This window comes from Haplochromis burtoni, unplaced genomic scaffold (assembly GCF_018398535.1).
Source record: "Haplochromis burtoni strain Fernald_Lab_line unplaced genomic scaffold, NCSU_Asbu1 Contig_141, whole genome shotgun sequence".
Lineage (NCBI taxonomy): Eukaryota > Metazoa > Chordata > Actinopteri > Cichliformes > Cichlidae > Haplochromis > Haplochromis burtoni.
In genome coordinates, this window is record NW_024582502.1 from 100,794 (window position 1) to 115,768 (window position 14,975).

The following is a 14,975-nucleotide window of genomic DNA, read 5'->3' on the forward strand; positions in this document are numbered from 1 at the left end:
CATCCTTCTTTCAACTGAGCTGTGAGATTAGCGCGCTATGGGTTTCGTTTGGTTGGCGGATGTAGATAGTATAAAGAAAATAGATCCAACACGAAACCACTAACAATAAGCTCTATGGATTTTTATTTATTTATTTTTTTAAGAAACTGGATCATGATTTCTGGAAAGCCATACTGCTGCAAAGCACCAGCAGGAAAGTTTCATTTACTTCTATTATATTCAAGAGAAAGCAGAGATTTCTTCAACCAGTATCTCTTGTGCCAGCAGAAACATACTGATTCAATTTTGAGGACTGAGAAGAGACTGTAGGTAATAAGATTCTGGAAACTTTCTTGAAGCTTGTATTTTTTTTGTCTCATTTGAATGGGAGAACATCTCCCCTCTGATCCTCTTATCCTGCTTCTTTTTCAAGCAAATACATTATAAAGCTGAAACCTTCCCTCTTTCATCTCACCTGGCACTGTCCTGGCAAACTGCAGCAGCCTTTGTAGGCGGGGTGATACTACATCAGACAGGCCTTCCACTTCTTCTGGACACAGCCACTCGAATGCCTGAAGGCACACACAACAAAAGCAAGATGAGAACAAGAAATCTATTTTTGCCCTGTATGTTTCTGGACTGGAACCTACCCTAAAATTGTTACTGTCCTGACCTCTGTAGAGCCTATGGGCCTCCACCATCCTGTCCACGATGTATTTCTGTTCTCGGGTTAAACTGGCAGACAAAGCCTGGTGCAGATGGAAATGAGCACAGCACACAGATTTGCAAAGAAGCACTCATGATTACAGAGTGAGAGACTAGACACGGTTTAGATTAATAATGAGGGGAGCCTAAGACTTTTAAAGCTGATACTGAGAGCTGTGTGAATAGCTGGAACACGTTTTATTTCAGTCCGTCTAATGCCTGTTTGAACCTCCTGGTGGCAGCAGAGGAAGAGTCTGTGATATTTCAGCCTTTCTGGGTTTGAAAAAAATATTGAAATAGCAATGCAACCAGAAATCATTGACTAAATAACCGAATAAATACAAGTAAATGCGATTATATTTATTATATCCTATATATACTATTTCAGTATGAACCAAAGTGGTGCGACTGACCATCAGGCTGACGCTTGAACACCAGCAGTTGCCATGGCAACAGTTTGCTATGATTCGTTCATTAGAAGGCCTTCGGCAGCTGCTGGGCTGGTGGTGGTTGAATTTGAGGCTCATGTTTTAAGTCACCTAAATATAAAGGCAGCACTTTATAATGTGGCCTGTGACTAAGGGTGTAATTACCAAAGAATTCAGGAGAGTTTCAATGTGTTTTACCTGAAATTACAATGTAACAATGTGTATCTACAAATGCTTCCCAGTAGATACATCAGAATGAGGAGGTAACAATTCAAGTTTTCACAAGAAAGAAGAACATTTTAACTCTCAGGGAACTGCACCCTTAGTCACTGGCTGTATTATAAAGTGTTACCAATACCAAAAAATCCAGCGCTAGTCCCCCCAATATTATGCTTTGTTAATGAGCACCATGTTAAAAGGTCCAGCAAATCATCTTTTTCCACTAAGCATAGTGAAATCTGAGCAGGTTTATTTCTCTGAGACAGTGCCTCTTTTTTTTAGTTTCACATGACCATTTTGCATTGCTGCTTGTTTCAGAAGCTTTAAAAACATCAGGTGGACTTGGAAGTCTTGTCAGAACAGCCAGTAAGATGTTCAACAGGAATCAGAGCAACCTTTTTGTTATTTACAAAAAGGCTGGATGGCCTTTTTGTAAATAGCAACCGGTTCACTCCCATTGGCTCCTTGGCGGGGTCTGGTGCCCTGGGAGCCCCTTCTGGGGGGTTGGGGGCCCTCAGGCCACTGGCATCTGGGCCTGTGGCTCGGTTAACTCTGGCGCAGCTGAGTGCCGGCAGAGCCCGCAGGCACATCACTGCAGCCCCCTCTGGCTTCTGCTCCGTGGCTGCTTCACCCAATCACACACTTTCTCTAAACTGAGTGCATCCTAACTACATTCATACACATTCACATTTACACTCTTGACATGCAGACTGGAGGAGCCAGGGATGGAGGGACCACTAACCTTCCGATCAGCAGGTGGCCTGCTCTACCTCCTGAGCTACAGCCACCCACTGGCAAAGATGAGTAAACCGTCACTAGGTTTTGGATAAAGTGTACACTCACAAACCTGTCAAACATGCATTTGAAACATTAGCTACCATAGCGTAGTATTGCAACATGGCATTTGGGTCTTCTAACTAAAATAGGAAAATAGGAACATAAATAGTGCCATCATTGCCAGACCTGGCCCACATCTGGTTGACATACACCCTGCCATGACACCAGTCAATCAGAAGTGCCAGCTTGATGCCGGATCCAGGGAAGACCTATTTTCTATGGGCCTTTTTTTTTTTCTTTTTTCTTCTCTCAACAGGTGATCCAGGAGATTTTTTCTTTTTAAGTGCCCTTTCTCACACTCCCTCTTCCCCTCTGTTTTTCTTTCCTTCCCTCTCTTTCTTTCTTTCTCCCTTTCCTATCCCCCATGTCTGTCCCATGTGTAACAACTGAAAATAAAATGAAATAAAATAAATAATAATAACAAAAGTCGATCGAATGGACCAATACGGCAAGGCCGTGATGATCCACTTGGTAAAGTAAATCCGTTGGGTATTTTTCTTGGCCTTCAGACAATAATTCTGATGGCTAAAGAACAAACGGGACAGGCAGAAGAAGAAAAAAAGGCTAGCAGGTCCTCAGGAGAGCTAATGGCATAGAAAGTTGAGTTAGCATAGCTTAAGGACACCGAAGGATTGCACCACTACACAATCTGAGCCTTAGCAAAATTAACTTATGGTTTAATTCTGGGTTTTCAGGTCTTGTACTACATGCAGGAGGTTAGAATAGCTGGGGAGAATAGTGTCACCCTTCCTGGGTGATCCCTCAGATCTCAGGATGCAGATAGCAAGACAATCTATAGATTTAGAGACTGTGCCTGGTGAGCAAAAGTAAGAATTATAGATTCTTAGGAGCAATTTTAGGTTGTTCTTTGTTTTGTTTTGTTTACCACTGGCAGCATGCAATTTTAAGGCAATTTGATGCTTCTATAAGCCTTAATCGAGCAATATATTCCTAGAACAAGTCTCCTTACAGATCTAAATTATGTTTTTAATTTGGTCTGTTTTGTTCTTGGGCACTTAAACAGTACTGGGGTAGCAGGAGAAAGAATAAGACATTTTCCACCGAGCATAAGAGCACCTACTCTGCAATTCATGGGTTTAACAAAATGCTGTAGTTGGAGTCTGAGCTAGTGCCTTAATCAGGAGACAGTTATACTGATAAGTCTATTAAGATTTTGCCAGCTTTCCTTCCAGGCTTTAAATAAACTTCATTATCACTGTGCACTACTCTGGCACTTTCATTTCCTTATGAATTAGCATACCATGTAATCATTTGTATAATTCACCCATATTGGTGCTGTTAAAGTTGTTCCTGTATATTGTGTTTTATGTGAACTCTTGCTGCTATGCTGAATTTGTTTAGCCCATGTGGCACAATAATCTTGAACCTCGAACTCTGAAGTTAGGAAAGTATCCAATCGAGCACAGGTGTGCCGCACCTGTCCGGGTAGCCTGCTGGTAGAGCTGACTCTCCTGGTGTCTGTGTTCTCCTCTTCCTCTTGCCCTCTGCTTTTACCTCCTTTCCTCAGGCGTTTGGATTGGCACTGCACCTCAGTCAACAGACCTGAAGAGAGGGTAAAAAGTATTATTTTCTGCACAACCACAAAGTGACATATTTGTTTTTTGGAATCTCACTAATCATTTCTCTGATTACATTACAACCTCAGTCAATCAGTTTCTTGTATTTGAGCCTTACATTCAGCCAGCATTCCCACAGCTCGGCACTTCCTCAGACGGCAGTCTTGACACTTCCTCCTCATGTACATATCCATCTCACAGCTACCGCCACTCTTACAGTGATACACAGCTTTCTTGGTGACACTGCGTCTGAAGAATCCTGTAGTGAAAGGTAAAACATGACGCGCTGATGCTAAGAAGTAGAAAAATATGAAGATCAGCAAGCAATCAAATAAATACCTTTGCATCCCTCGCAGGTAAGAGCATTGTAGTGGTATCCTGATGCTTTATCACCACACACCACACACAGCTCATCCTGACCTCTGCTCTTTCCACCCGAGCCCATCCGGGACCTCCGCCCCATTGGCAGTCCTACAGATCCGAGGCCCTGAGCAAAGAGGCCCCCACAGTGGGGCTCGGGGCTCGGATCGCAAGGGGCCTCCAAGCAGTGAGGGCTGTAATGGTATGGTGGGTTGCAGAGCTGAGAGGAAGAGGAGGAGGAGGAGGGAGAGGGGGCAGAGGAGGGTGGAGAACCATAGTGGGAGAAGGGCAGGTTGGCAGGACTATACTGTTGTTGGCTGTATGGGAGGAGCTGGAGGTCAGGGTCCTGCAGGGGATAGCCCAGGGGGTCAGCCAGCATATCTGAAATCAAAGTCCAGGGTCAAAAGTTTTAACTGGCTCTGTATGTTGATGAGAGATGACACTGATGTAGGATCACATAAGTCATAGGTCCACGTGTGAACAGAGCAGCTCTGCTTTCTGTTTGTCAAGGTTGGCCAGTTAGAGGAAAGCTGACTGGAGGAAGGGTGGCTTGTTTCAGACAGTATAAGTAAGTATAAGGCAAGTGTGATTCAAAGCTTCTCTAATAGAGTCCAATAACGGAAATATGGAGCTTGAAATGAACACAATGAGGTTTCCTTGAAATACATTACTCGGACAGCTGACTTTTTGATGTGGCCTTGCAGTTTAAACCCACCCTGTCTCCATACATACAAAATTTGTATTCAGATTTTCATTCCCTTGGTTGTGCTAAACTGTGAGAAACGATTCAAGTATAAAACATGACATTTAAAGGAAATGGTCACTGGAGTAAAACCTCTATTAATCCACAGTTAAAGAATTATCCACCAGGAGATGAACCATTTATTCCAGTTGGAGTAGCATTTGCTAAAAGCTGCAGTGCTCAGCAGCTGTGACAAATCACTGAACCTTTTGTAAGAATCCCAAATCCAATAAAAGTTGGACACTGTGTAAAATGGAGATAAAAACAGAATGCATTGATCTGCAAAACTCATACACTAATGTTGTATTCACAGCAGAACACAGAAAACATCAAAAGTAAAGAAAAGAATAAAATCTTTTTGAATGGCACCAACACCTCTTAAAACAAGTTGGGACAGAGCCTCATTTACGCCTATGTTGTTGTGGTTTTTTTTTCATTATGCAAATTTCCAGAAAAGGAGTTTTGCTCTTTGCCTCAGTTCATTTTAAACAAGCTTCAACCCAAAGAAGACGGCAGACTCTCTGAATCCCGTTCACATGTTGCTTCTGCTTCGCATCACAGAGCTTTAACCTCCATTTGTGGATGGCACAGTAAGTTTTCTTCACAGGCATTGCGCCTGTTATGGCCGAAGACCATAACCACCCAACGCTGACTGTCCCTTGTGCTCAGAGATTTCTCCAAATTCTGTGAATCCTTTGATGATAACATGTACTGAAGATGATTAGATATTCAGAGTTTTTACCAGTTTTATGTTGCTGGTACATATAGATTTATAGATGCAGTTTTTTGTACAACTCTCCCACTCTGAGATTCACGTTTTATACCCAGTCATGTTACTGACTTGTTGCCAGTTAACCAAATTAGCCTCCAGCCGTTTCATTTTAGTACCACATACTAGGGCTGTTCGATATAACGATATATATCGGATGACGATATAAAAACGTCTATCGTTTCATTTTACGCTATCGTTTGTTTCGTGGTGTCGCAAAATAAACTCTTTACGGCAATATTTTTTCATCGTATTGATGGTCACTGTAGTGCCTACATTAATTTATTAAAGTTCTCTCTTTCTCTTATATTTAATATAACCACGCCTGTTTTTATGCATTTGGTTTTATGCTTTTGGTTAGCAACAACCACGGTAACACCATCGCGTGTCCGCTTGTTTATGTTCCACATAAACTTTTCACATTAAAGCTCAAGATCCTGTTGTGACTTTTCAAAATAAACTGAATCACGTGAAAGAGCAGATTATTTACGGATGAGAATTAAAAAAGAGCCACCAGGTGCTAAAAAATAAACCTTAGACTCAAACGTTAGAACAGGCTTTTCCTGTATTTATTACACGCCGTGTAATAAATACTCACAAAGAAAACGGCGGCTGTTACAACTTATGTCTAAAAATGTATCGTTTCATGCATCGGTTAAAACACTCAACTCAAGACGAACTGCCCAAGATTCACAGAATTTACAGAAAATGTTACATTTTTGTGATTTATATCGTTATCGGGACGATACAATTCTTATATCGGGATATGAAATTTTGGTCATATGGCACAGCCCTACCACATACTTTTGTTGACCCAATCCCACTGACACATGTTGCTGCCATCATTTTCAAAATGAGATCATATTTTCCCTAAAATGGTTATTTTTCTCAGTTTAAACTTTGAATATGTTTTCTGTGTTCTAGTGTAAATAGAATAACAGTTTATGAGATTTTCAAAGGATTGCATTGCATTTTTATTGATTTCTAACTTTTTTGGAATTGGCGTTATACAAACTGAGCTAACATAGATCACCCATTTTAAAGATCGCTATCTTTAACCAGGAGCAAATGAACTTTTATCTGGAGTCACGATGATGAAATGATGAGAGACAAGCAGCTGGTTTTAAGTGAAATACAGGATCATGCTTAAGGTAATCTTATAGTATCACACACCTGTGCTGCAACCTGTCCTCACAATTCATAACACTCCATCATTTTTTTTTCCTTCTTCTTCTTCTTTCCTTCCTGCGTCACCACATTGGACCATCCCTAGCATCTCCTTATGTCACTACAGCCTCCTGACTGTATGTAGGATATTGTTATGATTACATCAGGCTGTGATCCACTTAAATAGCGCTCAAGTGCCATGGTGTAAGATTTATGACTTTAGGTGTAGCAAATATTCTTTCCAAATTGAAAATCTTGTCAGTATTGTAAATCTTTCACACACATACAGCATCTAACCTACAGGGAATAAGTGATTACACTAGCGTGACTGAAACATGAATGAACGTTTAAGGAAACTCTGTGACGCTGGTCGAAGTCAAAAAGCGTTCAGAGGAATGTGAATTTACGTGAGTCGTGACTGCTTTAATGGCTCTTATGGGATACAATAAAAAGCTGAGAGTGAGACCCTGTGAACTTGTTCAGACTGCTGAAACAGGATGCAGCTGAGAACTCCCAGTGCCATTTAGGATTTTTCTTTTTATTATTATTTTTCTTTTATTTTTTATCCCCTTTTTCTGGATTCTTCATTTAGTCCATCATTCATTCAGTTCGTTGTTGGGATGACCTAAAACATGTCAGAGTGTGGGTCAGCTGCTTGTGTTTTGCAAGCACTGACTCCACTGAGAAAACATGTGTGACCACTGGCAGCCTCTTAAAGTACAGCTGGACTGTTCGACTGGGACTGCTGTGGGATCTGTTATGCACTGATTAAACAGAGAGCCCACCCAACCTTCAGGAGTTTCAGGAAATGGGAACTTTCGGGCTAAAACATGTTGGATGAAGATTAGGAAGGACTAGTTCATTGATTTTAATGTGTGTAAACCGTGTATATGTACACATGAAAGTAAAATGAGTATATGTATATATAGTAATTTTACTACTATATGAACATATGTCTGTGAAGGTTCTCAGTCATCCAGGTCATCGTAGTCTAAGGAGCTTGGAAAGAAAAGCGTCTGGACTTCTTTAAGTTGCTTGAAGACGTTTCACCTCTCATCTGAGAAGCTTCTTCAGTTCTAAGATCAAATAGTGAAGAGCCCTGTGGGAGTGTCCCCCTAAGAGGGACAATGGACCCCCCTAATGATCCTCTACCTAATCACGTGAGCCAAGGTGTGAAAACAGGTGTAGGTCACATTCAGCCAAAGTTTTGGGTGAACTCATTGTGAAACCTAGCCCCACCCTATCATGTGATTTCCTGAGGTCCAGAAGGCCCAGGATGTGAGTGGGCGTTAAGGCGTCTGAAGAAGCTTCTCGGATGAGAGGTGAAACGTCTTCAAGCAACTTAAAGAAGTCCAGACGCTTTTCTTTCCAAGCTCCTTAGACTACAATGACCTAGATGACTGAGAACCTTCACAGACATGTGTATACAGTATATAGTAGTAAAATGTGTATCACTATATACAGTACTATGCAGAAGTCTTGAGCCACACCTCATTTCTCTACATTTTGCTTGTAATTGTATTAAAGTGGCCTTAGCCAATAGCTCTAAAGGCTTTCTAAGTCTTTCAAAGTGCTTTGGATATTGGCTGCTTTTTCACTCATTTTCAGTCCAGTAACTGCATTGTTTTTTCTTCAATTGCAAAGCCAAATACACTGACTTATAAAGCATTCAAGCATAAAAAAGCACCTTCCTCAAGGAATCAACCAAACTTGTTTCTACACATAACAGACCATTTAGCAAATAACCGATTTTTAAGAGCAGCCTTTCACAAAAATCTACAAAATCTACAATAACTGTCCAACAAGGTGATTCCCAAAGAGCTGTTAGCTGAAAAAGTAGCATATTATGGCATGATGCATGCAGGGTGCCCTTAAAAATATGGAACTGGCCAAGTGGAGCAGAAAAAAAGAGTATACCTCAGAGGTCAGAAGGGAGGTACAACAGTGAGTATGTACAGCCATCTGTGAAACATGGTGGAGGCTGGGTCATGGTTTGGGGTGGCATTTCAGCCAGTTGTGTTGGATATCTTCTCAAAATGAATGGAATTATGAAAGCAAAAATGATCGTCAGATTTTCGTCCAAATCAAGTAAATGCATATTGGGGATTTTTTTTTTTAAACATAAAATGGGACATTATAAGTCACGGTGTCCCCAAAGTCCGGACATCTCTATTATTGAAGCAGTGTGGGAATCACCTTAACAGAGAACAGAACAAAAGGCAGCTAACATCCAACAAAGCACTTTGAACGTCCCCAAAGAAGCTTGGAGAACTATTACTGACGTCTACTTAAAGAAAGCTGCCTAAGAGAGTTCAGGCTGCATCAAAGAACAAAAGATGATCATACTAAATATTAACTTTAGAGGTACGCAAAATTGTACAAACTCTATTTTTGCCTTATACACTGCATTACATACTGTATTTAAATGTGTCTGCAAATGTTTTCTTCCCCTTTTCTGACCAAAATATAAACAAATGAAGAATGGCTTGAGACTTGCACAGTACTGTGCAGAGAGTGAGGTACGTCTTCGAGCTCTGACAGAAAATCGGGCATCCTGCAGTGGTGCTGTAGCACATGCACATAAAGAGGAATTTCCAGGAGACAATATTCAAAAAATAAATAAATCAATCAAAGCAGCAAAAGTCGCCATATCCTGCCTTTTAACACTCAGTGTGGTTTGACAAGTGTTAAACCATTTCACAATGCATGGAGTGGGCAACAGATTAAGTTAGTTTAGAACAAAGACAGGATGAAAGGAAACAGAGAGTGACTGTAGAGCCTGCATGAATGAGAGCCTTTTCTGTGCGTGTCAGATAACAGCCGAGCAGTCCCAACCATGCTGGCAACTCCACTTGAGTCACATTTTCAGAGTTGACTTCCCATTTTGAGTAAATTGATCATCACACATAAAATTGTTAGAGCTACCTTTGTTTCAGGAAGTAATTCAACTTATATCTTTGGCAAATAGACAAATCTGAATAGTTATATCATGGTTATGTAAAATCCATTCCTATTCCCAACTCTCTCTTTTAGTGACCTCAAAAATAAGCAACATAAAAACGCCACCCTGCGTGTGGTCAGTTTCTCCTCAGAGACCCCATGCGTGTCATCAATCATCAGTTGTGACTGAGGCTTCCTCAAAAGCATCCCGAGGAGTTCTGAGCCTAAATTACAAGCGTGTTTGATGATAAATGACAGAACATGTTGAGAGCTGCTGCAGCTCACATTTAGTGGACTAATGTCCCTGCTCTGATCAGCTGAAAGCCTACTAATGAACTCTTCTCTGTGCTTAATTTCCCCTCCTCGCTTTCATTCTCCCTGCAGATGTTTCCTGTCTTTACCCGACTAGGCGATGGGTTGGCTTGGTGGGGGGTGGAGGGGGAACTGGGGAGTTGGTGGGGGGGTGGTCCTTGCTTTCTCACTGTGTGACTGAGCTGCTGTTCGCAGTGTTTGTAAACCATTTGAACGCTGTCTAAACACTCCTCAGCCTCCCTTCCATCCCACGCACGCTAGGGAGCCAAACAACACCAGCAAAGCACCCCCCGCAGCTCCCCCTCCTCCTCCCTTCCTCCTCCTTCTTCTTCTCCAAAGGGCAGGAGGGGAGACAACAGGGAGACTTTGTTGATGATACATGTCAGTATAAATAGATCCTCCGATGCACGCTCAGCCTCTCTGCATGTCGCGAAGGCGGTGAGCCGGCTGATCCCCTCAAGAACTGTTTTTTCCATGTCACTGAGTTCTCAAACGCCGTAAATAAAGGCTTAGCGTTCATTCATCAGCTGTCAGAGTGAATGAGGCTGCACCGCACACAGAAGGCAGTCGTATATCAGCGTGTAACAATATAAGCTATTTATGACCCACTTACTTAATGTCAATCTGTGTGACCAGTACACAGTGTCAAATCTGTAGACATAATAAAGCAGGAAAAGAGTCATCAAGTCTCCAGTGTCTTATGCAGCATGGATGCTCATTTTGCTGCCTAGAAATTGTGAAATTCTGCTCTCTCTTTGATTTAAATGTTCATTTCAAGCCAGCAAGGTTTAGATCAGCAGATTGAAAAATGCTAAAGTGTCCAAAACCTTCAAGGAAGTTCAGAACCTCTCAAAGTACAAATTGAAATTTATACAAAGGGGGATTTGGTTAGAGCAGAAGTGACAGCAGAAACCACATTTTCCTTCTTAATACTTGTCGCACTAAATTTTGTACTTTGTTTGGATTTCATCTGCTCAGGTGAGAAGAAAATCCTGTGAACAGTGTCCATAGTAACTGCTTTCTCCTGAAGAAATAATCCCAATACAAACACTGACAGTGTATTCTGTGGATTACAGGTTGATATGGAGACTGGCTCTGAAAAATGATGTTTCCCATTGAGCTCTTTACAGTAGCACTGACTGATCATTTAGAGAGTTTTTTGTAAAGCAAATGTCTACACACATCCAAGTTGCATAAGGTATTAAATGCTTAAAGTCAGTTTTTCCTTTTTCCAGTGTCAATTTAGATATATTAATGCCCCACGAATGAGATTTAGCTTAGAATAAGAATCAAAAATCCCATCAGGCAGTGTTTAATATTTCAATTTCGTGGTTCTTTTAAGAGAAGCTGGAGAGAAAACAGAAGTAAAAGTAGATGAAGACACCAAAGAGAAAGAAGCAGGATCACGAGCATGACTGTGGACTCACCGTAGTACTGGAGCTGCTCAGCGGAGCAGTAACCATCTGAGGTGCTGAGAAACCCCCCTGCCGTGAAGCTCATCTCCAGCTCGGTCCACTCTCTCATCTGGACAGAAAATCCTCTCTCTTTAACTAGTAATACAGGATCTATCTTCATACACACACACACATACACCCAGAAACACACAGAGACAATTACTCAGAGAATTCTCGCAGATATCAAGGCTCTGGGAAGTGTGGAGACATTCCTCAATCCCCAGGATGCGTCCAGGTCTCTTAGCTGATATCCCAACCTATTTTTAAAAAGCAGAGAGCAGCAGTGCAGCTGATCCTCTTGGTCGGTGGTGGATGATGTGCTGGAGGAGGGATTATACATCCCAGGGGGATAGACAAAAGGGAAAGTGGGGGGACACCGAGGAGGGACAGGGATGGGACTGTGTGTCCAAACAGCTGGACCTGACTGGGACGTCATAGATCAGAAAACGCTGGGGAAAGATGATGGCTTTATTCCTTGCATGTTGAGGTTTGTGTAACAAGAGTGCAACAGCTGGACTGGGCGAAAGAAACATTTTCCATTAATCTCACGTTTCAAATAAAAGAAATCTTCCTTAAAGTTTCCCTTCAGATTAAACAAACCTTGCTTCTTTTATTTAAGTTGTACCTAACTGTGCGCTGTGAACGTAACTGTCCATATTTGTCCTAAAGGCCTTGGGGAGTGTGTTTACTCTTCCTTTTGTTTACCACTGTTCTGTTTGTGCTGTGGTTAATATTGGACAACAGATAGATTTAAGGCTCTCGGGGTCCTCCGCCTCCCCCACAAATAGTTAACCAGACCAGGGCAGAGCAAAAGAAGTCGAGGCCTGCACCACCCGGAGAAGACGGAAGAGTGACCCCCATTACAGGCCTGTAAATCTCCAAGCAGGGCCGGTTGACACGCAACATGCTTACTGAGGATTAATAGTGTCCTCCCACCCGCCTATCATCTCTTTCGCTGGCTCATTATGGGAATCAGGACTGACTTATGCACAGCAGAGGGCTAAGGGAGAGCCAATCATTCTCAATGAAACTGTAGCCTTCACTGGTGCAATCACGATCAGTCTCACTGACAAATGAAACAGGAATGTAGCTGCTGGCTACACAGTGTGTTTTTTTTGTAAGTGGATGTCTAAAGGGTAAATTGATACATATGTGGTCACAACACTGTGGAAAAGTACAAACTAAAGCCTAAAGAAAAAGTACATAAAACAAAAGATGTGTCACACTTTTGAAAACTCTGACTTACCCTGATTAACTATAAATAAGGACAAACCGATTAACCCGCTGTGAGGTTTGTCACAAAACTTTCCAGGGGGTCAAAGTGCGTTTCAACAGGGCAAGGGATTTTCATTGGAGCATTTCTAAGCATATTAGTTTTCTTTAGAAAGCAGCCTGGAGATTTTTGTTTAGAAACAAAAATGACCAGGATCAATAAAAAAACTGACCTTTATACCGAGCCATTGCACAAACCGTTGCTGTGCAATGTGTTATAACACTGTGATGCTCAAAGTTTGTAAAATCAAATTAAAACTGAGGGTTACCTTCTAATTTACACACGGTATAATAACTTCAGCAATTGCTTGAGCCGTCGCTTGAGAAATCAAGTGCCAAAAACGAAAGAAATCGCTTTAGACTTGAGAAAAAGGATCGCTGTTGCTCACAGAGCAGGAGATGGATATACAAAGTTATCCAAGCATTTCCAAAGTGTCAAGAACTGGAGAGAGAAGTATCATCAAGAAATTCAAAGACAGCCACAAAACACAGAACAAACCTGGGAAGGTAGGAAGAGAAAGAAGGGAAAGACTCTAGAAATAAAACTACCGGGAGATGTTTCTAAAAACTAACAGTAATAATTACATTCAAATTGACTTTTTCCGATAGATTTAAACAAGCAAGTAGCTGTTTAAAGCTGTTGGAGAAGTGTTTACTCACATAAATACACGTGTCAGTGATTCGCTCTTGCTTACAGGAAGTCTTGTTTTTTAACTCTCTGATATCCAGGGTCTGGTGTCATTCAACCAGGATCTAAAGAGCTCTACAAGGGCTTCAGAGTAAAGTTTGTGAATGCCTATGAGGCTGGTAATGGATTTTAAAAACTGTCAAAATATCCTAGAATTCATACTAGTACTTGAGAAAAAAATCCACAATTTATGTAAAAGATTTGCATGTGTACTTTGTGAAAAGAAAAATCTATAAGGCACCAAATTTCATAACAGGATCTCCAGGTAACTCAACCCCCTGCTGCTATCAAAGTGCAAGAAACAGAGGCTACACAAATCTGACCATGCTTGGCCAAAGGCTTTTCCTACGAAAAGTCTTTGGCTGATCTGATGGATGATCCGAGCAAACCAGCTTTTCAGGAAAAGAACCTGATACCAGCTGTGAAACTTGGTGGTTGAAATGTTACACTGTGGTTTTGTTGTACCTCTCCTCAAGGACTAAGTAGCCTCATCTATGAATCCCATATCACAGTAGAGAGCGCAAAAAAAGAAAAAGGCCAGTTGAAGAGCCATACCTGAACCTACGCACGTTAGCAAATCCTCGGTGGAATGACTCAGTCAAAGTCAGAGAGATTTGAAATGGACATCATGAAAAGCCACAAACATCTTGCAGTAGAAGAGTGCACGTTGATGTCTAGCGAGTCTGTGGACACTTTTTTCACACTTTCTATTTTTCTTCCTTAAATTTCCTTGTGTTGTTGTTAATGTATATGACTTTTATCGGCATTGTTCCAAAGAGGATCCAGTGTGATTTAATCAATATTGTTATTTTGGTTCATTTAAAAATCAGACTTACACAGAGCGCAAAAGGTAGTTCTGTGACCATGCTAGCTGTTTTTTGAAAATGTACTTCACAGTGTGAATATCGTGTCAACAATCGCTGTTTAGAATCAAAGTTTACATGATGCCGATGAGGATTGTTTTGCAGGGTTTCGGCTGTATACAGAAGAAATGTATAAACTAAAAGGTGGAGACAATGAATCATGGAGGGAATATGAATGTCTGCACCCGATGTAACTTGCACATGGTGTTAAAACTATCCATTAAAAAGCCAGACAACTCCCAGGGTCAATGGGCTTCAATTATATCTTGATGTCATACATGCAGTGCTGTGCAAAAGTCTCATTACTTTGGAACTGAGTGGGCTTACATCGATCAGAGAGTTAGAACTAAAAGGAACTTAGATTAACCTGAAAGGAACTAATACGGGCTAACTGGTAGGCAATACAATTCAGGAATTAAAACCAAAACTGACCTGGGGAAAAAAAGAAATATATTTTCGTTTTATTTTTTTATTTGTCTTATTCTTTTTCCTTCTGGGATTTGGATACAACAAGTATAGCATGCATATTATACACAAAAACACACTATTACCCATTTCTTTTTTTTATCATTAAGATGAATTATTCTTGAATGAAGACATTGATCTGACACGTCAAATGTAGCCAATTGTGTTTATTGTTCCACCCCCATCTCTCTACCATGT

General features: G+C 41.1%; 1 protein-coding gene across 3 annotated transcripts in view; it reads right to left on the minus strand.

The window, feature by feature from the left end:
* Window positions 1-14,975, minus strand: part of nr1h5 (nuclear receptor subfamily 1, group H, member 5) — a 23,712-nt gene that overhangs the window by 4,396 nt on the left and 4,341 nt on the right. For 2 of the 3 annotated variants that reach the window (XM_042224559.1, XM_042224557.1), the window contains exons 2-7: window positions 11,463-11,559; window positions 4,085-4,486; window positions 3,864-4,004; window positions 3,607-3,731; window positions 630-728; window positions 455-551 (exon numbers count right to left, since the gene is read on the minus strand). In XM_042224559.1, coding sequence (XP_042080493.1) covers window positions 455-551; window positions 630-728; window positions 3,607-3,731; window positions 3,864-4,004; window positions 4,085-4,486; window positions 11,463-11,559 — 961 coding nt within the window. Of the gene's footprint in view, window positions 1-454; window positions 552-629; window positions 729-3,606; window positions 3,732-3,863; window positions 4,005-4,084; window positions 4,487-11,462; window positions 12,241-14,975 lie in introns of those variants that run through there. The other variant, XM_042224558.1, reaches the window with a different exon arrangement.